The sequence below is a fragment of the Aptenodytes forsteri genome, unplaced genomic scaffold, assembly GCF_000699145.1.
Source record: "Aptenodytes forsteri isolate BGI_AS27 unplaced genomic scaffold, ASM69914v1 Scaffold227, whole genome shotgun sequence".
NCBI classification, from domain to species: domain Eukaryota; kingdom Metazoa; phylum Chordata; class Aves; order Sphenisciformes; family Spheniscidae; genus Aptenodytes; species Aptenodytes forsteri.
The window spans coordinates 1,608,473-1,629,853 of record NW_008795365.1 but is presented as its reverse complement, the minus strand read 5'-3'; the positions used below and the strand labels follow the sequence as shown (position 1 = coordinate 1,629,853).

Below are 21,381 nucleotides of genomic sequence, written 5' to 3'. Positions count from 1 at the left end.
GCATATACGTAACCAGAAGCAGCTGAGCAGTCTCACCAACAACGAAGAGTTTAACTCTTGGCTTAATGTTACAGATATGCAGACACACCTACTAGATTAGGACATGCAGAAGCAAGATGCCCAGTCTCGATATTCAAAAAAGGGAAAACCAAGCACCAGATATCACTTCACACTCCGCAGGATTCCTTACATCGGGATACGTACCACAAACCCTGAACATACATTGCTGGATTTTAGATTCATGTTATTAATTGACAGAAATTACCTGTGTAGAGAGGTTGTGTTTATTGAGCCCACTCTCCTTGCGGTTTCTCCTGGAACCAGTTAGTTTAGAGAGGCCGAACCCACTGCTAACTCGTGAAAGTTTGGACTGTGTGGTTGGAACCAAAGCCTCCCCTCTACTGATGCATTTCTTCTCATGAGCTGAAAAACAAAGAGAAAGTGTTGGGAACACTTTTTATTCTTCCCCCCATTATAGTTGTTTTTTAAACAGAATAACCCTTTCTGCTGCTTTAAAAAGGTGGGTATTTTGGGGATTAGGGGTTTTTTTTGTGTGTGTGGGTTTTTTGTTCGTTTGGGGTTTTTTGTTGTTATTTGTTTGTTTTAAGAGTGCCCAGTAGAACTCACATTCATGTCAAACATTCATGACTTGTATGAGGAAAGATCCCCAGGTGAAATCTAGGAATTGCTTGCATTTTGAAATAAAGCATGACAGACAGATTTGTTACTCCTTTTAACGATTATCAAAATCGGGGTCCATAAGCTATGAATTCTGTCCTCATCTGAAGAGGTGAAAACCAGCTATGTATGAACAAAATCATCACCTAGCCTCCCTCTACCCCCACCAATTTTAATTTTGCTGTTTTACATCCCTTAAAGAACAAGTGGGCATTCCAAGTGGGCATTCCAAAGAAGGAAGACAGCGTCTGGAGAAGTATTTTTTTCTCAAAACAGTTACAAAGATAACAGAATTTATGTAATTTATGTTATAAACAGTAGATACTAGCGAAAAAAACACAGCTGAGCACCGTATCTCTACCCAAAAAGGAGCCACAACATGACCCCACTAACCAATCTGGCAGCAAAAGTACGCTGTATTGAGCGGAGAAGCTAGGTGGGCCTACTGCACCTTTTTGTGCACATACAACCATCCCAGTTGATAGACACGTCCACAAGACTGATGTGCTTACTTTAAAACTGAAGTTAAAAACATCACAGCTTAGTTCAACTCTCTCAACAGTTTAATGTTCTCCCGATATTCAGCTAATGAATACTGTAATCGTACTGTGTATCAGTTACCTTTGATTTAGAAAGTACATGCTCCTTAGTGTTTCTTTAATTCACTCCACCTCTGAGCTTTCTTTTTCTTCTTTTAAAACCACTACTACTTTCTTATAGCAATAATTTCTCCAAAGATCCTTCACTCTACTCAAAACATTTCTGCAAATATACTGACTATCAGTGAGATACTGGAAACTTGAACAAACATCAGCCAGGGACAAAGCACGTGTAGAAATACAGAGACTGCAAAAACAAGTATTCCAAGTTTCCAAAAATGCTTTCTGTACCTCCAGGTTAACCTCAATTACTTTAGAGCCATGTAATCATCAAAGGAGTCATGTCTATGGAATTTTATTATCTGCTGCCTAAACTCTCGCTAATTCAGCCCAGGAACAGTTGGCCTTCTTTACTACACGGGTGCAGAGCTAACTTGTGCTTAACTTACTGTCCACCAGGATTCCCAGGTGGGAATTTTTTCCTGCAAAGCTGCTTCCTATGCTGAACAGATTTCCCAGCCAAGAAGGAGAAGTCATAGTATCACTGTTGCTAGAGAAGGACTGCTCAGTCACACATTTCCAATCATATCACCAGACCAAGTTTGCAGGCTGCACCCAGCCATGCTCAAGAGGGGTCCCCCTCCCCACCTGGCACATCCAATCCTGAGAATGGTGAAACAGGTCACCCCAGTCCAAGTGTTCATGGAAAGGAGCTAAATGATTCCATCACTGTAATCCACAATACGCTATTTGGTGCATGCTGACTCACAAACACAGGACATTGTTGAGACCACCAATAGTATTGAATAAAGGCCCTGTGTGCAGTGGAGCGTAAGTATATCCTACACACGGTAGAGTTTCTGAATGAGAGATGTTAAACAGTGACAGTTTAGAGTACCTACCACTACACAAAAGCTAAGCCCATATTAAGACATCCAGTGCATATGGTTCACTTCAGGGAAATCTACCATTCAGGACAGATAAATCCTCAGTCACACTTACCCAAATGATTTTGCCAACACTTTAAACTCGCTTCCTCAATAAAAGGTCTTGCAACAGTTATATCCACTTGGCCACGATCATTGACAGGTAGCGTCACTTTGAAAACTTCTTCTAAAACCTGTTTTTTACTATGGATCAGCTCTGTCCACACTCTGTTTATGGCTTTTAAAAGAAGCTGGCGACCTGCATAGGTACAAGATCACAAACAGCAAGCTCTCTACGGTGCTCATAGAATTGGTATTTTTACAATAGAGAACTGAATAATTTCTGCAATTATACTCTAGTTTCTCGCCCTCTTGCATGACTTGTGAAATGCCTTTGGCCAGACTGTCTTTTTTTGCCATTTATATGCTATCAGAAAGTATCTAACAGTTAATTCTGGCAATTTTTTCTCTGTGAATCTGAAACATCAGCTCTGATTAGTTGTGATTATTCTCCTACATTCATCTATCAACAAAATGAGATTAAAAAAAAAAATCTTATATAAGTATATGTCTATATACACATATATAATTCCATACATACATTATGCTTTAGTATTTTTACATATGACTGTGTGCGTAAGTACACACCTGCATAAATAATAAATATATATGTAAGAAAAAATCAAAATCACTGAATCCTTTCTTCCACAGCTAGTTAATAAATTTCCTTTGAGTGAAAGATCCTGAGGATACCACTGAATAATAATTTTACAGCTTATGCCAATTATTTCTTACCTATGCTCATGTAAGATCCAGCTGATACAAAACCATCATGCACACTTAAAATGACCCATTTCTATTGCATTCAACTCAGTGCATATAAAGCAGTATTTCTAATTCTGGTGTGTGTCCAGAAAACAATGAAGAGCTCTTGCTATTTTAACAGAACAGTAACTTATCCTGTATGTCTGTCTCTTGGTATTTTGAAGTGTTTTTTCATCTATTTTTTATATATTTTATACACGCCCCCCCCCCCCGGCCACAGAGGAACTGGGTTTTTTGAGTAACTGGGTAAAAGATTAGTAATGACAATACAGAAATGGCATTAGCAGACATCTGTGGCTTTGTCACTCTCAGATTACCTTCACTGACATCTTGATTGTAGACTCCATCTGGTTCTATATCAGAGGGGATCATGATGTGCCAAGTTGTCATCCTGGCTTCTGCTTCCAATCCAAACCCATCAACGTTGCTACAAATACACAATGAATTAACAACCATCAGAAAAAAAACACAAGCTAAAGCATTTGATTCCCCATGACAGTATCACAAAGATTAATACATGCTACTACAGCAACGTATCTTCACTTCTGTCCACTTGAGTTCTGATAATCTGTGGTCACAAGCTGAACTGAAGATTTATGAAAAATGACATGCCATGGACACTGATGTCACTGGAGGAAGACGTTAATATTTGAACAAACACAAAACAGCCAAGGCCACAAATGGAGAACATTAGGATTTCTGCTGCTGATGCTTCCCAAGTGTCTTTGGATGAAACACAAGTCGTACATCTTTTTGGAAAGAAAAAATGAAAATGCCAGGCAGGCATTTGCAGCGATGCAGAAAAGTGGGTGTCTACAGCATTTGTCATGGGCATCTGATTTAATGCCTGACTGGACTTACTCAATACTATACATCCAAGTACTAAGATACGGAATTTATACGAAATGATTCAATAGATAGTAAATCTAGTGACAGACCTCTGACTATTAATTACTTGGCACCAGTATTTCTTTCTACCTTGAAACATTTCAAATTATCAAAGCATAACAACAAAATGGTTAGATAAGCACTTGTGTCAGTATTTTAAAATACCTCTGTAAAAGGAGGTAAGAATGTTCTCTATACCTGGGCTCTTCAAACCTAATTTTGTTTCAAAATAAATCACTTAAGCTTGCTTGCATTTCACTGGCTGGAAAGTTATAAACAGTTATCCAGAATTTGCTGACTTATTCGCAAGGTGAGTGTCATTGCTGAGAGAGAACAGGTGATTTTAATACTTCACAGCCCTGGTTCTGGAATGAACTTCCATCTGAGATATTTACCTTCCTACGTGCAGATTAATCAAGCAGTGAGCTAGGCAACTGATGAACTCTTGATCGTGATTTCCAGGTCCCAAAATTAAGTTTCTGTTCACAGTAAGGACCCTTAGGGAATCAAGGAGAGCCACTTGCTGAGGAACAGTTTTGTGCGCCCTTGAGAACTGATACAAGATGGTCCTGTTCAGGCAGTGATAAATAGCATCCAGCGATAGTCCCTGAGATCTTCTTTTTGACTGATGTGAAGTAAAGAGACATGATCAGATAGTAGCAGAAAATCAATTTACTGGCAGATAATCTTCCCCTGAATTGACCCGTGCTCATTTTTCAAAATCGGAATTTTACAAAAATCATGAATTCTATGAATTTCAAGGACCAAAATGACTTATTATATATGATACACTTATAATTTTAACATCTATAAAGATGCTGCTGATTTCTAACAGCAAAAGTCTTCTACCAATCTCCAATAAAAGTGCATGAGGAAGCTTCCCAAAAATGTCAAGGTAAATTTAGGAAGCTTCCCAAAATTCATGTGAGGTAAATTCTGTTCTTTATTTTGGGGGATTTCTAAAAAATAATGTCATCTGAAAGCAGTTTTTACTCAACTGCCCCATATTAAAGCACTCCACACTGACTAGATGTGCTAGGGAAGCTCAGTAAAAAGAGAGAAAGCCTGGGGAAGAAAAGTGTACTTCTATGCTGACCTGACATGCATCACTAGTAGATTGCTTAGTGACATCACTCCATGGATTTTAATGTAACCTGCAAAAATGTTTTCACAAGCAGGCTAATAGAAGAACATTGTTACCTGTGCAATGAGCTGGATTATGAAGTCCACAAGAAGTTTGGATTCTTTGTTGAACATGCCCTGCCAAAGCTTATCTACCACACGCTGTGTAAAATAAAACACATTGTTCACCAGCACTTGGTAGCTTCCTCCACTCGTTATAGGCAGAGAGGCATCTTCACCTAGGTAACAAAAAACCCCAAAGTTTTCTTCATTTATCAAAAAAAAACATCTGCATAAATACAGTCACATTAGTCTGTGCTTTCTAGGCTTCTGTAAAATAGAAAAAGACTCAGTCAAATAAAAAGCTAAAACCTCGAGGCTTCCCTACAATGAACTTTGATGGTAAGTGAACGTTTGAAATCAACAGTGACAAAGGCCAAAACAGGGGGGGCTGGGGAGGGAAGAGTCCAGAAGAAATGGTACTCCTGTGATCCTGAGGCATCATATTTGTGTATGGTCCTCCTTTTCAACTGGAGCTGCATGCGTGCAGAACCACCTGTAGCTTTTTTAAGTTATACTTTTGGTTTTTCAAAAACCTTTTCATAACCTTTTTAAACACCTTGAGATGATAAGTGATATCAGCTGGCATCACTTCACCCTCACTGTGCTTCATTCAATAAAACTGAGAGTCAATGGGTATCAGCTGCATATGTTTGCATGTATGTAAATGTCAGTCCAGGTATACTAAGAGAAGCTTGAAAAGTGCAAGTGTTTCCATTAAAAAAAAAAAAAAATCATCAGTGGTGTTGATTTTGCTGGAAGTTCACCTACATTTATTCACTTGTTGCCCCATCTGCACATAAAGCAACTGACAGCATCGCACCTGGAGGAAGCTGGCAAAACCTTGAAGAAGGAATGCCTGGGGAAACCAAATTCCTGCTCCTGGGCTGCACATAAGTACTTGTAAGGGCAGGCAGCTGTTCTAAGAACCTGACCCAAAGCTTCATGTAACACGATTCTGGATTTATTTTATTAAAGCACTGCACCCAGAGAAAGACAAATCATTGCTGTGGCAAGAAAGAGGGAGCCTTCCAAGCACATTTGAACAGAAACGCATGGTGCCTCATGACATCTAGGACGGAGACAGAGCAGACCGAGAGCTCCTGGGAAGTCCAGCAGGCCACCATGAAATCCGATTGGGCACCTGAGCAGCGATATTCCTACAGGCCACTTCACAGTCATCTAAACCCATGCTCTGGTGGGACAGCCCACCGTACTGACATCCAAGTTACAAGCTTCTAATTCTCTTCCTGTCCATTTATTAACTGGATCAATGGAGTGTTAATCCCAGAGGCTTTTTCTGGGGTGCTCCATTCATAATAAAACTACAGTAGGAGGAAACAGAAACAAAGCTAACTTTTAAAAACCAAAGTCCCACCCATGATAAATTGACAAAAGCTCCAGATCCTCTACCAAGACAAGAAGGACAAGAGAGATGATGCAACATCCAGTTTCATTCAGTTCTTTTTGATATGATTGCAATTTTTCTGGCTTACATATCCAAAAGATTCATCCCATATATTTTTTTTGAATAACCTTTTTTTACAGCTTTGGCACAACTGAGATAGTGAGGGAACATGCAAGCACAGCAACACCATTTACACATCAAAGGAAAGGAAAGGGCAGGAAGAAAAGAATATAAAGACAATCAAGTTGTAACAAAAGAGGACACTAATAAAGAAAAAGTTAAATAATCAAAACCTTTTGCTCAAATCAACAGATTGATAATTAAACTTTGCTATATTACCCAATAAAACATCAGCTGCAAGTAAGTGGTCCATCACTCCATCCAAAACGTATGTCTGAAACTCCTTCTGCTGTGTTCGTGTTGATCTTTCCGGGGAAGCCTGATAAAAGTAATGAATAACTCTGAGTGAGCAAAAAAAGGGGGGTGGGGGGTGTGTTCTAGGTGAATTTCTCTTTTCTCAGCTCTTGTGACCTATCTTTTTTTTCCTCTTAACATTCTGTCTCAAGTAAAAAGTCTTGGCTTTATCTAAAAATTTAAGAATGCACATCAAGTATATATTGGCTCTATGCAGTCTTACAGAGTAGGCATTATGCCTATTTAAATCCAGTAAATTTATCTTCTGCCAAGAAAAGAACACATTCCGAAAAGGTGCGTGGTTAAACTGCAACCTCATCAGTTCACATAGTCACCTCCTTCAGTAAAAAAAAGAGTAAACAGGGCAGATCAAACATGTAAATTTATCATCACTTCTATGTGGGGTTCTGCATATTACTACAGCAGCCTTGGTATAGTCATACAATAGATGGATGTGCTAAGACTTTCTAATTTCTTTTGTACTTAAAGGGGAAAACCACTTTATCACCTTGGGTTTTTCAATGCATACATAATCATACCTAACTGAATGATCCGCTTAAACAGTCCTACAAAGCAATATAACATTAAGCGAACCTGCTTTGTCTTGCCCTGTAACAGTTTAGCAGCATGTACATACCCAGTCCTCTGTTTATGCTAAGGGGCCAGTAATTAACATTGACGAGTGATAACATACTAAAACAGCAGTAAAGCAACTGCAACCAATTGAACATGGCCTCAAATATGCTTCCTGATGTTTGCATATAACTGCATCTCTTGACAATTCATTTTTTGCTTTGTGACAGCAAAGAGGTACCCAACTGCCCCAGGAAATTCATTAGGAAATATACAAGCACAGTCCAAAATTCCTGCAGCTATCAAAAAAAATCAGGGAGACTCAGCAACACATAGACGAGGTCACAAATAGGTAGGTCAAGAGAGAATGTGAATTGACATGAACAGAACATTTCAAAATACACTGTCTGAAGAAGGTGTGGGCAAGTTAACTCCTCATTCCCTGCCTCACCATTAACAGAAGGATGTTTTCTGCAGGTGTCACAAGCTTTAAAAGATAATTTACAGGAAGATAACATTTAATGGCCTCAAGTTGCGCCAGGGGAGGTTTAGACTGGATGTAAGGAAAAATTTCTTTACTGAAAGAGTGGTTAAACATTGGAACAGGCTGCCCAGGGAAGTGGTGGAGTCCCCATCCCTGGAGGTATTTAAAAGACGAGTAGATGAGGCGCTTAGGGACATGGTTTAGTGGGTGGTGGTGTTGGGTCGATGGTTGGACTCGATGATCTTAGAGGTCTTTTCCAACCTCAATGATTCTATGATTCTATCACAGTTATTTTGTGACTTTTTATAGCATACGGCACCATAAGTCTGCCACTTCTTTTTATCTAATATGAGTAAAACAGAAGCCTTAATATTTCTGCAGGGATTTTATATTTTCAACAAAACAAATACAGCTGTCGTGGTCTGAAAGGTGTTTAACAAATGAATCATATTCCACAAAAATAAAACTTGAAGAAAGCTATAACTTCTCACGCTGCACTGTTGAACATCTAGGGTTGTGATCCACTACCTGTTTCCAGACAAAAGGAGGTATCGGCTAAGATGCCAAAACAAGATGATGGCTTCTCTAAAATAAGCACAAAATAGAAATAAAACATTGACATGGCGTGCTCAGCAATAACAGAGCCATTTCACTGGCCAAATGAAAGTTAAGGAGCCCACGAACAAAAGCGGTAGTAGGGCTGTGGTGTGGAGGGGAGAACAGAGCACAGCAAGAAAAAAAGCCAGGTAACCAGCATGCAGACTGTCAGCTCAAGCACCTGAGATGGTCACCAATATACACAAATGCTGGAGCAGGCAGGGAGAAGTCCAGAAAACATTCTCAAACGAAGGCTGAGATAAACCCTCTGCGTTTGCTTTCTTAGCTTTTTCAAGGTGTTAAAGAAAGGTGAGCAAACTACTATTTATGAGACACTAGTGTTCCTTTTTTTCCCCCCCTCTTATTTCATGACAATTTACAGGATGCTACTGAATCCCAGGCCATCACTCCTCTTAACTTCAAAAGGTAAGCAGAGGAAAACATATTAGGGAATAAAGTGTCACAGTTCAAAAAACAAAAACAAGACACAACACAAAAACCAAAGAAACTGTACCTCTAGCAGAAGATCTACCAGTGGAGTCTGTTTGCTGGCTGGTGTGAGACTTAAGTTATCAATTATCAGCACACGCATGAAGTCAAACACAAACTTCTTGGCAGGATGGTTGGTTAGGTATGTCTTGGTGCCAACATTGCAGTATTCTGATTGGCTCCTGTTCATGCCAGAATCAGCTGCAAAGGCTTTAAACTCTTCAGCTGGGGACCCAACTTCATCATCAAGATCAGTGACCTGTGAAAAACAGCATATTAGAACTCTAGAGGTCAGCAAATTAACAGCAGTCTGTTTGCTACTCTATTCTTTACTTGCCTTTCTAAGGCTATTCACTTCACATTTTGCTTCTTAAGAAGCCTTTTTACAAGATTATTATGTTCAGGATCAGTTCCCTAATACACAACAGGAGAAACATCCAAATTCTACTTTTGTATTCCCAAAGCAAACAGTAATCAGTGAAGACTGGCATAAGTTACGCGAGCTAGAGATTCACTTACCAAGAAGTACTTGGGCAATTTCTAGATACTTTGCAAAGAAGAAAAGTTTTGAAAAAATTAACTAAAGCAGTTAAAATGAAATCAAGACAGAAGCCAGCTAAAAAAGGCTATGAAGCTCACATGACAGAAAACAAAAAAGGTACTGAGCCTTTTCTTTTCTTAATATACCACCTTCATCAGAGCAGTTACAGGTAAGCCAGTTTCCCAAAGTCTCTTAAAAAAAAAAAAAGTCTCTACAGCTTTCCTGTTTCTGATGAACAAGAACCTTTGAGGGGCTAGCTCTTAAGGAGGACTGTAACAGAAGTGCAAACAGTAACAAAAGCTGTCAGATCCAAAAGACTGACTGTTTTTATCTAACGCCCTCCTCCAAATGCAAAGGGGACAATATGATTTCCTTCAACAGGCTTATCGTATCACCAGCTTACATGTGAAGTAACCAAATGTTTTGAACATTTGGTCTGATTCAGTAGGAGAGTTTTCCCAAGAAATGAAGAGAAGCCTGAACACGTAGTCCTTCTGGTTTTAATGGCAAATCTCAGAAAGGCTGAAAGATCAGTTAGGAATTTTCTCTCAAGGCTGAATTTGGGCTATAGCATTTTGTTGTGGGAACCTGGCTGTTATTCATCTATTTCACAAAGGATTGATTAGTTCGACACATTCGGGCAGAGGGAAATGCTGGAGGAGCAAACTGATTTGGAGTCAAGAGAGCCCTCAAACAGCAAAGAGCTCAAGTTGTCAGGCAGCCACACAAAGTTTCAAGGGACCTAGTAGTTAAAGTAAAACCTGCTCAGAGACACAAGGCTCCTCTAAACTCTTTACAGCTGAATGCCAAATCAACATTACCAGTTTGTAAGTGGCACTTTTTTTTGAGAGAGCAAGCTCCTAGCATCTACTTCAAGTGCAAGTTAAACTAAAAAGCAAAATAAACTATCTTTATGAGAGACTCATCAGCACACACCTTTAAAAAATGATCTCCCATTTCTATTGACAACAAAAAGATAACATGCCACCAGTAAGTATTTCCTGAAGTATTTTATCGTACCCTTCCTAGTTCTAGCATTTGCCAGCCTGTAGCCCAACTATCCTTCCATGTTCTTAGTAAAATTACTTTTAGACGATGGCTAACAATAACTGTTTGTTTCCTTTCCATTCATATTCTAGAAATAGTATCATTTGTAAACGATGCTTAGCTCAAAGAATACTTCAGGCAGCAATGCAAGCAAAGTTGAATTCACACCCTCTCCTGGCTTGAACTCAGTAGTTCCAGGCAATACAAGAACACTGTTTTGCGGTTAAGCCACAAAAGAAGAAATGGGAAGTGGGAGGAAAAAAAGAAGTTTTAGATTTTATCACATCCTCCAGAGCAGGAGAATGATACAGCCTCTTTTGCTTTTGTAAATTTGAGCTAACATTGTTCATATGAGGGAAAAAATTGATCCACTAGAAAACAACTAAACCACATACATTCCCCCTAAAATGAAGTTTCAGCTGTCACTGCACAGCAACTGCCCTTCAGCTGACCATGTACTTCTCCGTTCCAAAACCCAAGTACAAAAACGTCCAGCCCAGCCTTTACAATTACCTCTTTCTGCAGGGTAAGTAGAGCTTTATCTTTGTATGACTGTTAATTGATAAATCCTCAAAAGTAACATTCAGGGGAAAAACAGAACAGCTAACTAGTTGGATTTCCTACCATCTCAGAGTAAGGTCGTATGTTGAAAGGAAACACTGTTGCTGCCAGCGCACACAGGAACTCTGGACTCATCCACAAGGAAATGAGGTCCGGCACATTGTGATACAAATATCGAAAGAACTGCATCAAGGTGACCGGATATTCTCGAAGCCAAGAGCCTTCTTCCTCTGACTGCCAAGGCTGGGTTGAAAAACAAACAGCACATTAGCACAGATGGCACTAATTGAAGAATGCTCGTTTCAGAAAGGAGCTGCAGGAAGAGGAGCTGTAGGGTCAAATATACAATCAAACACATGGTCAAACATGCAATGTAACACGTGATGAGGCCAAATGTGATCAACCACACAGACAAACACTTGTTCAAGCAGAGCAGAAATAAGTGACTGAACATAAGGCCAAGCACATGACCAAGTGTGAAAAACACATCCAGAACATGTCAAATATGTTGGAGCACTTGTCAGAACACGACTGAAGACACAGTGTCCGAACATGTGACCTAATATCTGATCAAACAAATGACAGAATGTGTTCGAGCACATCACCAACATGTGACAAACCTGACCCAATGTGACAGAACACGTGTCTGAGCATGTCACCATACGATGAACACCTGACCAAACATGTGACCAAACACATGGCTAATCCTGCCTCCAGAATGCATGACAACTGAACAAGCCACCAACTTCTAACAAACACATAAACCACATGTCCAAACCATGTGCCTGCAACAGGTGACAACAGGACATGTGATAAGAGAAAGTGTGTCCAAGCCATCACAAACATGTTACTGAACACACGGCAGCATGTCACCATATCATAAATGCACAAGAAACATGTAGCTGAACATGACAAACATGACAACAGGACAAGTAATAATAAAACAGGCTGGAACAAGTTGCAACCACATGATGAAATGTAACCAGACACATGACTGAACATGTGATAAACCCACAGCAATAACATGGCAGCCTAACACATGACAGTAACCCATGCCTGAGCATGTGTTCAAGCACGTCACAAACATGAGACTGACCATATTTGCAACACATGACTGACCATAAGACAAAACATGTGTCCTAACATGTAATGATTCAAAACACGTTGGTAAACATGACCGGACTCATGTCAACCCAAAATGTGATGGCACATCTGAACATACACCTGATGACACAGCACAAGACAGCAAGGCAAGAGACAACATATGTCTCTGAGCATGTCACAGATGTGTCCGAACAGGTGAGGACCAAACACATGACAGAACAGATCACCAGCAAGAGACAGAACATGTGACAACAGGAACGTGTACCACAGCAGGTCACGAATATGTAACCAGCACACACGTCCAGAAGACACTTCTGAACATGTTAACATAGGACAGACACTCAAGCAATGCTTCTCAGAGCATATCGCAAGCACACGACAACCAAACAGGCGACAACCAAACAGGTACTGCTTTTCAAACATTTCATGAGATAATTTTCAGCAGATAACACACTCTGGCTCCAAGGAAATACAAAATTTTCCCACTGAAAAACAAACTTTCACTACTCTTGACATTAGATTCAAAGATGAGAAGATGACACATTTTTCTGGCAGTAAATTAATTTCCTCCAGCATGTGGCTATTAATAGTCAGGGGACTTCTCTGCATGCGGAAGGTTCATGCATGAAACCTGCAACTCGCATATCTCTGAGCAGATGGAATATAGTGTCTCAAACATTCCCCCACGATGTTAATCAGGAAAGAAATTCAGTAATCTCTGCCAAGGGCATTTTATCCTTCTGCTTTCTTGTTTTGTTTTAATTGCTGCAAAACACAAAGCCCAGCCTTTTTTTGAAAAAGCAGCATTAATTCTGTAGCCACTAGTATTTCTACGGATACTGAAAAATAAAGTAAGATAGAATAACCCACTGACAACGATGGTTTTCACCCAAGTATTATGAGCTTAACTCACAGCTGGGTTTGTCGTGACACTAACAAAACCTCAACTTTTCTAATTTGGCTTTTGACCACATGGCAAACTCGAACAATTCTGTATATTAAAATATGAGCAAAATTTTTTATGCTTACAGAATTCAGCATGCTTCTCAGCATTCCCAGTAACAAGAAGGCAGCTTCTGTGCAAACACTGTGTATTGAAGAGGTAACGGTGCCACAGGAAGCAGGAACTCCAAATATGAATGTCCAAATAGAGTCTAAATCAAACTGTAAGAGGTGAAACAGAAAAAAAGATATGAAATAACCCTCTGCAATTTGATACTGCTTTTTATTATACGTACAACACGCTCATTTGGCAGTATCTAAAAAATTATTTGTTTCACGTCCTCCAAACTATCCCCAAAAGCTTCCTATGAAGGTCACGTGTCACTGAAGAAAGTTCCTTCTAACCATGGGCTAACATAACTGCAACTCTCACCTTCTCAAAGTATTTGTGTTTTGAAACAGGAGGAGATCTGTCAGCACAAGTGCTGCACAATCACCTCAGTTTACTTCACTCACATCTAGCAGTAAAACCCACATGGTATCCCACAGAAAAAAAAAAATCAACAAAACAAACCAACCAAGTTGCATTTTCCAGCAAGTCCAAAAAATTAAATCAATTAAAAAATAAAAAAGGACAAAGTGCCCATCTCTAGCATTAAGAGTGCTACTGCTAAATATTTTAAGTAGTTGAATTTAGGTTTGATTTTAACAGTGCCATACTTCAATGCTGTAAGCAGGAGGTGAGCTTCACGCCTCTACTTCACTGTAGCACAGTGCTGAATGTGCTGTCAAGTAAAAAAACAGGCAGGCAGAATACCTTCCGGTCTGAAATTTTTACTTTCCAGTTCCCACTGATAAATAAAAGTTAGCACTGCATCCATTCTAAACAGGCACCTCATCTATCTGGAGTGTGGCTTTTCTCCATAAAGCACTATGCTAAGGCTTCCTAGGACTCTGTTGTAGGCCATATAATATCTACTCATTTACATACAATTAAAACAAGTGCAAAAAATCAACTTGTTCAGAATAAGAACAATAAAAGTTTTCCAGCAACAACTGAGATGCTTCCCTACAAAACCACAGAGACTTTCTGAAATAAAAGCTACCTTGTTTTGTCTGTAACCTTGTGAACTCTCTTTAACACAGCAACTCCCCACTCTTAAAAAAAAAAAACAAACACCCCCCCCCCCCAACAAAACAACAAGGAAAGCAAGCAAAAAATTATGTCCCCTTCAATGCCCACACCATGCCAACTTGAACAGGGATCTGCTTCTCATTTGACCCCAAAACAGACCAGAAAGACATCAACAACAGCTATGCCATAACAGGCTGGCTTCCACATACTCGCACAGTACCTTGTCCTCCCACCCCAAACAGCTCAGCACTAAACACCACATCGTGACTGTGAGTCAGCTGCAGAGAAGGAGGGGGCCTGGTTATTCCATTATTTTCTTTCATGACAGACAGAATTACATTTACATCTTACTAGATAATCCCTACCTGGCAACCCTGTTTACATCGGCTGCTGATGACAGGTGCACTGACCTGCAGGTTTTCGGGCAGTTCAGTGACTGGCTGCTGCAGGAAAAGGGCCATGAGGAGGAAATAGAGTGCAGGTACATTAGTGTGCTTTGGGAGAAGGGACTGCAGAACAGGAAAGCCTGGGAAGTGACAAGCATCCCGGTTAATCTCCCGGACCGTTGATCTGCCACCAGCACTCCTGCCGACATTGAACCCTAAGATGAAAAAAAAATACAAAAAGCCAACAATCTTAATAGGGAAATGCCTGTGAAGCTCACTCTTACTCAAGTACTGAACTCAAGAGTGTACCTCCTCAGAAGTGAATGCTGTAAAAAAAAAATGAATGTGTGCATACAGACTACCACACACATACTACACAATTCTGCTTCAGATGTCTCATTTTTCTGATTAAAAAAAAAAAGGAAATTATTGCCCTCCAGTACCACATAGATGACACTGCTCCATACAGATTGCCTAATGCTACTGCATATACACAGATCCATTTTCTGACCATGACCACAATTTCAGACTTTTAAAACACCCAAGCTTCTGAAAAAAGATATTTTGCTGTCTGAGAGGGATGTATCACCTTAATCTTAGACACAGATTTATATTACCAAGCAGCAATCCCATGGCCCATTTAAGTCGATGGGCAGCTAATTCGTTTCCAAAGATGTCTCAGGGACATCTTGTTTCAGCTGTTCTGTTACTGATTAATCAGCTGGTATGAAACATTAAATGCTCTTATTTTATCTTAAGTGCTGCCAGAGGCACAAAACTCACATTTTGTGACCCTGCTTTTACCTAGGTATTTCATTGTCCTATTAAAAAAACCCCAAAAAATACACTGGGATGGCAGAAGCACTTATTTTCAAGTGAGGAAGGAGGCAGGAAGACAGTTCAGTCTCCGCATCAGCACAGATAGAGAGCCATTCTTCTGACACTGCCAGAGACCAGGTTGTTTTTCTGAGGCTCTAATACAGATTTTCTTTCCACCAGAAACTGACTTTTTAAACAGAAAACATCTCCCAGGAATCAGACTAATGAAATCTGTTCTACAAAGTTGCAGGAATTCCATCAGTAATCTTGAACAAAAATGGCTCGTATTTGGTTTCATGAGAAATCTTAAGAGCCAATGTGTTATAATTTATTAAAAAACACAGGGTATGAAAATGAGATAATCTGTCACTATCATTTGATGAGCCACAAGTTTAAAAATATCTGTTTGGTCACAGTCTAGCCTGGATTCAATTAAAGTGATACTATAATAAGAAAAATAGGAAAACTCTATAAATCCTCTCCAAATGTGTTTGTAAATCAAAATCTTATTTAGAAAGATTTTGTGACAGCCAATTTCTACAAATATCAATGGTTTTCAAATTTTAAGGCACATGCATGTGCAAAAATTGTTTCTTAAATAAAATACAGGACCTTAATCAGAATTAGCCAAACAACAGATGCTATAGTGTGTTAACAATAAATGTTTGCACGTGTAATATTGTCTCAGAAAAACTGTTTTCCTTAACCTTCCTAATTCATTAATAACGCAAAGAACCATCCTATGTTCCTAGTTGAATATCCTGAGGGATATACTATGGGAAACCACTGTAAATAGACAGACTTAATAGACAGTTTTATTTATGCAAAAAATAACACGATAGCATAAGCTACTTTGATAGATTTCAAAGAGACAAAGCAGAAAAAAATGGACTTCATATTTTCATTTCAGGAAAAGCCTTCTTCCTGAAGTAAGATCACTTCAACAACACTTCACAATTGTGTCCTTATAATAAACCAATTCGGAAAAATCTTTAGCGCAGAAACAGATCGTATAGTGCTGCAACAGAGAGAAGCGGCTCCTTGTACAGTCATTTTAGAAACAACAGTTAAGTTGAAAGTACTATTAATACCACTGCCCTGATCTAAAGCCTACTCAAGCTTGTGAAAGACTCCCATTTAATGTCAATGGGTTTGCATCAGGGTCTGAATGGACATTCATCTGTAAAGCACTACCTTATTTTGACTAAAAAAATCAAGGTCCATGGGAAATTGCCACTACACCTGTCTACACTGACTTGACATCCGTTATTTCAGACACTTGGCGATGCATTTCAGACAGCTTAGAGATGTTCAAAATGGGTCCTGTAGCACTAAAGCCTTATACACTGAATTCTAGATCACACAGGGTAATGGAAGGTCTGATAACCTAGATAAATGAGGCTTAAATTTGCATTTAAGAACCTGCAAAGAAAGTCTTTAATAAGAGACAGAGCATGAGCGTGCGTGTGTGCAGAAGAACGCTGGAGAGGGAAAGAAAGATTGAGATGATACTGCAAACACACAAATTCCCAAGACAGCAAAAATCCAAACTGGTAAATCTAATTGGCACAGAACTCACTAGACAAAGCAGCTCAGGTATAACACCGCATGATGCTCTAACTAATAAAAGTAAACAAACGAGTAAATTTTACTGAATCTTTATTAGCTATGTACATATGGTGCTACGCTATGATGCCTTTGCATCTAGCTCAGATATGCCTGCCCACAGGACATACTTAACCTTACCATGATGGTAACAGAAAAAACTGATTAGCTACACAGGCTTCGTGCAGATGATGAGGTAATACTGAACTACCATGAAATCTGTGTAACGTCAACTGAAGGGCAGTTTTGTAAAACCGCTCCCTTTTGCCTAGGAAATCTAACTCTTAGTTGTAAGAAAAACAAAGTGCAGAGGCATCTGATCACAGCACAGACAACAGTAACAGAAAGGACGCAACTGCCAGACAGTATTCATACAATAACCCCCACCTCAACACACACGCACACGTGCTCCCGCGCAATCCTTGTCATGAGGGGGCTGAGATGCCATACCTAGCACAGTACCAATCTTATTGGTCAAGACAGAATCTGTCTGATCAAGCCAGCCTCCACCACTGAGACCCTCCTTAAATTTGATAAGGATGGACTGATTACTCAACAGGACCACAAGAATTCGCATGGCTGCTGTGACAGTCGTGGAATGCAGATGTTCTTCCATAAACATCATAATCCAGTCAAAACCCAGTGTCTTGACCAGTTCTTCACAAGCCCTAATTAAAGAAAGAAAAAAAAAAGTCACATTTTACAGCATTTAGTTTCCTACTAGACAGCAAAAATCAGTGTCCTCCTCTACAGGACAAACTTCAAGATCAGAGAAAATTCAGATCTACCGAAGTGTTAACTGAATTAGGTAAGTTTACTACACAACAAGAAATGCTGCTCACCAAATCTTGTTAAATGGAACATGTACAATGTATCTGTTTAGCAGAAATGGAAGACTAAATACAGCTCCTGGGACTATTCTATTGCATGAGATTTGTTATCAAAAGCAGCAATTGGAGAAATGAACTGGAAATATTTGTCCACAAATTATAATTTCCAAATACTTTTTGTTGAGCCATACATAGGTAGAGAGTTTTCACAAGCCTTTTTAATAAACTGGTATTAAAAAAAATGAAGGTTGTTTTTTTTATTAAGGGAAGAGTTGCTTGGGAATATTTGAAAGAACATGTTTTGGGTTTTTTTTTAAAGCAGTATTGCTGAAAAGCTCAAGCTGATTTGGGTTGTATGTCAACCAATGCTCAGTCAATCACTGCATAATCTACATATGCCATACATCCACAAAATGCCTCCAACAGACTCAATACAGCCTACTGGGCAGTTGCTTGAAAGTTATATTTTGTCAAGGTTTAACTTGACAGCATTTCAAAGTCTCTTCTCCAACTCACCATATGACTCTAGTGCCTCATTAAACTAATATCATGTTCCCTCATATGCAATTTTAAGGAACTAAGGGGCATTCTAGGGTCAATGATCCTAAAGATAACCCCTACTGATGCCATTTGATCTTAACCAAATGAGAAGTTGACTATCCCACTTCTCTAAAAACCACGTTTTCTCTTTCGACAGATTTTCTCTATAGTCACACATGAAGTTATGAGAAAACAGCACCAAGAAGTAAGCGAGGAGAGCAGAGGGTTAAAGAACTGGCTCTCCAGATAACAAAACTTTAAAAAAATCGATGTAGTCAGACATCCACAATTGTTCCCACTGCATCCTACTCACTTGTGATTCTCTGTCCCTCAAAGTTTTAAAATTAACAATTTTACAAATGCAATATTTTTCTTGCATGAAGTAACAATAAGAAGCAAGCAATCTCCCCCCAGATCTACTACGTATTTTCCTCTCCTGCTGCTTTTTACTTTTGTTGTTCTTAAATTGAAGCATAAGGTTCTACTAATGCTGTCAACTATGGTCTTAAACTTTTTTTTTTTAAGATTCAAAACAAAAACCATTTAATGCAATAGCTAAAAGATATGTGTTAGTTACAGCAGCATCTGCTTAGTATTATCATTCTTGCTACCACAACTGACAGCATACAACTCAATAATCATGCATTCCATTTCTGCTAGCATACCCAAAACTAATTCAGTGACATCTGTATAAATCATTCAGTAGTTCCTATAAAATTATACAATTCAACTCGTGAATCGAATGGGGGGTGTATAATTCTCCCCCTTGAAATAAAAAAATATATCCTTTTTCTATCTCAAGATTTTTTGTACTTACTGCAAATTAACAGTTGTCTTTTCTTTAGATGTATATAGAAGTTTCAGAAGGATATCTAAAAGCCTGTTCCGCAGTAGTATAAGATTAGCTGAAACAAGTCCTCCAAAATCATCCTCTGTTCCTAAACATCAAGTACAAAAAAAAAAAAAAAAAAAAAAAAAAGGAAAATTAGGCCTTTGGAACTCGGACATTTTAAAGGCTATTCATAAATTCCATACATAAGCAAACGCAACCTGATCCCACTCAGGTCACGAGGGAGCCGTGCTAAAGTGCAGGCAGCCTGCTATACACTGCTGAGAAATGCCCCATTATCATCATCACACAGAGTTTGGTCAGTTTGAAGAATGGGTAAAAGGGAATCGCAGCTTCTCAGACAATAATTCTAAACTGAGGTGGTCCAAATTAGCTAAACTAATGTCTCTCCTGGCAGGTAGAGACATAAAAACAATCAAATTCCCACTCCGCTCCCACCCCCCCCCCCCCCTCACAACACAGTAGTTGGATAAACATTTTGCATTATGCAATTGGGGGGCGGGGGGAAAGGGGGGCAGAAATCCCAAGGAAAAAAACTGATCCTTCCCAACTCCCTCCAAATCTAAGAAATGGGGAGAAAAATTAGTTTCCTTTTCTTTCGACAGACCCCCAAACTCGTCATCAGTTGAAAAACACACTTACTGCAAAACAAGCCAATACATGCAGGTCAGGACTAGCTTTACAATTATTTTGTCAATCCCTCTTATTGTACCTTATGCTGTCAAAGGAGGACTACATTTTACATTATATAAAAAAAAAAAAAAATTGCAACTTGAGGCGATGTGCAAAAATGAAGACAGATAAATGGACACTTTCTGGGCCAAGGTTTTGTGCACAAGTCACAGACACAAACACAAAGCATCTTCTATGGCAGAAATACAGCAGAACTGGTGAAGACCAGTAACCTAAAAGTCTCATGTCCTTTCCCTCAAAAGCTTCTCTCTCCATTCCTGCCGCAGCCTGAATTTCTCCCCAAGGTTCTTCAGTCCCCCAGGTAGGCAAAAAGCAGCTCAGGCTGTGGTTAGCCTGGGAAAAAAAACACGGCTGACCTGTAGTGAGAACACCAATCCAGAGCTCCCTCCAATACCCACTCCCTCTTTTCCACTAAAAACCTCGAATTTAATAATCTTTGAGACCACAATAAGCAAAAGTATTCAGAAGGAACAGGAGAGGCACAGGGGGATAATGATGAATGTGCAGACTGACTACACCTTGTTCTTCAGGAAACCAGACTAATAAAGCTAACTGTAAAGCTGAAACACTCCTCTCTCACTTGTCCCTGTGCACCAGTATATTCCAAGAGATGTAGAAACATAGGATCTTTGGGCACCCCCTTCTAATTATTTGGGTGACATCCACTGTGAGGCTGAAACGTTTTTGTTCGGGGAGACTGATTGAAAATGCAATTGCATAAGCCTTTTTTCTTTAAGAAAACAAGGGTAGAAATGGTCTCAAAACAATTAAATATAAGCATTCTTGAAGGACAGTAAAGAAACTTTAGTTTCTTTAAAGTGAGTAAACTGACTGGGCACCAGTGATACAGCCAGGAGCAGTCTGAGGACTATCAAGAAGGACTACAGAGCCCTGGGAGCAGCAGTAAGGGACTCGGGAGCGCAGGTAGTTTTTTCATCAGTCCTGCTGGTCAAAGGGAAGGCGTTTGAAAGGGCTAGATGAACCTGGTGAGTCAACAAATGGTTACAGGACTGGTTCCACAGTCAGGGGTTCGGCTACTTAGACCATGGGACTCGCTTTGAGAAACCTGGTCTACTGGGGGCTTTTGGGGTCCATCTGTCAGAGAAGGGGAAGAGCATCTTCGGACATAGGCTTGCCAAGCTGGTGAAGAGGGCTTTAAACTAGAGATGCTGGGGGAGGGGAACCTCAATCCATCCCACTCCTACCAGTTTGATGCCAGGGCCAGCAATAGATGCCCAGAGCCTGGAGAAGGAACACAGGTCAGC

The 21,381-nt window shown here is 39.6% G+C and overlaps 1 protein-coding gene across 1 annotated transcript in view; it reads right to left on the bottom strand.

Annotated features, from left to right (window-relative positions):
• Positions 1 to 21,381, bottom strand: part of WDFY3 (WD repeat and FYVE domain containing 3) — a 185,528-nt gene that overhangs the window by 30,027 nt on the left and 134,120 nt on the right. Inside the window, exons 31-42 of the mRNA XM_009280240.2 lie at positions 19,391 to 19,511; positions 17,654 to 17,871; positions 14,759 to 14,994; positions 13,346 to 13,480; positions 11,276 to 11,455; positions 9,089 to 9,322; positions 6,846 to 6,945; positions 5,117 to 5,277; positions 4,312 to 4,541; positions 3,346 to 3,455; positions 2,280 to 2,462; positions 266 to 423 (exon numbers count right to left, since the gene is read on the bottom strand). Of these exons, the coding sequence (XP_009278515.1) occupies positions 266 to 423; positions 2,280 to 2,462; positions 3,346 to 3,455; positions 4,312 to 4,541; positions 5,117 to 5,277; positions 6,846 to 6,945; positions 9,089 to 9,322; positions 11,276 to 11,455; positions 13,346 to 13,480; positions 14,759 to 14,994; positions 17,654 to 17,871; positions 19,391 to 19,511 (2,066 nt within the window). The remainder of the gene's footprint in view (positions 1 to 265; positions 424 to 2,279; positions 2,463 to 3,345; positions 3,456 to 4,311; positions 4,542 to 5,116; positions 5,278 to 6,845; positions 6,946 to 9,088; positions 9,323 to 11,275; positions 11,456 to 13,345; positions 13,481 to 14,758; positions 14,995 to 17,653; positions 17,872 to 19,390; positions 19,512 to 21,381) is intronic.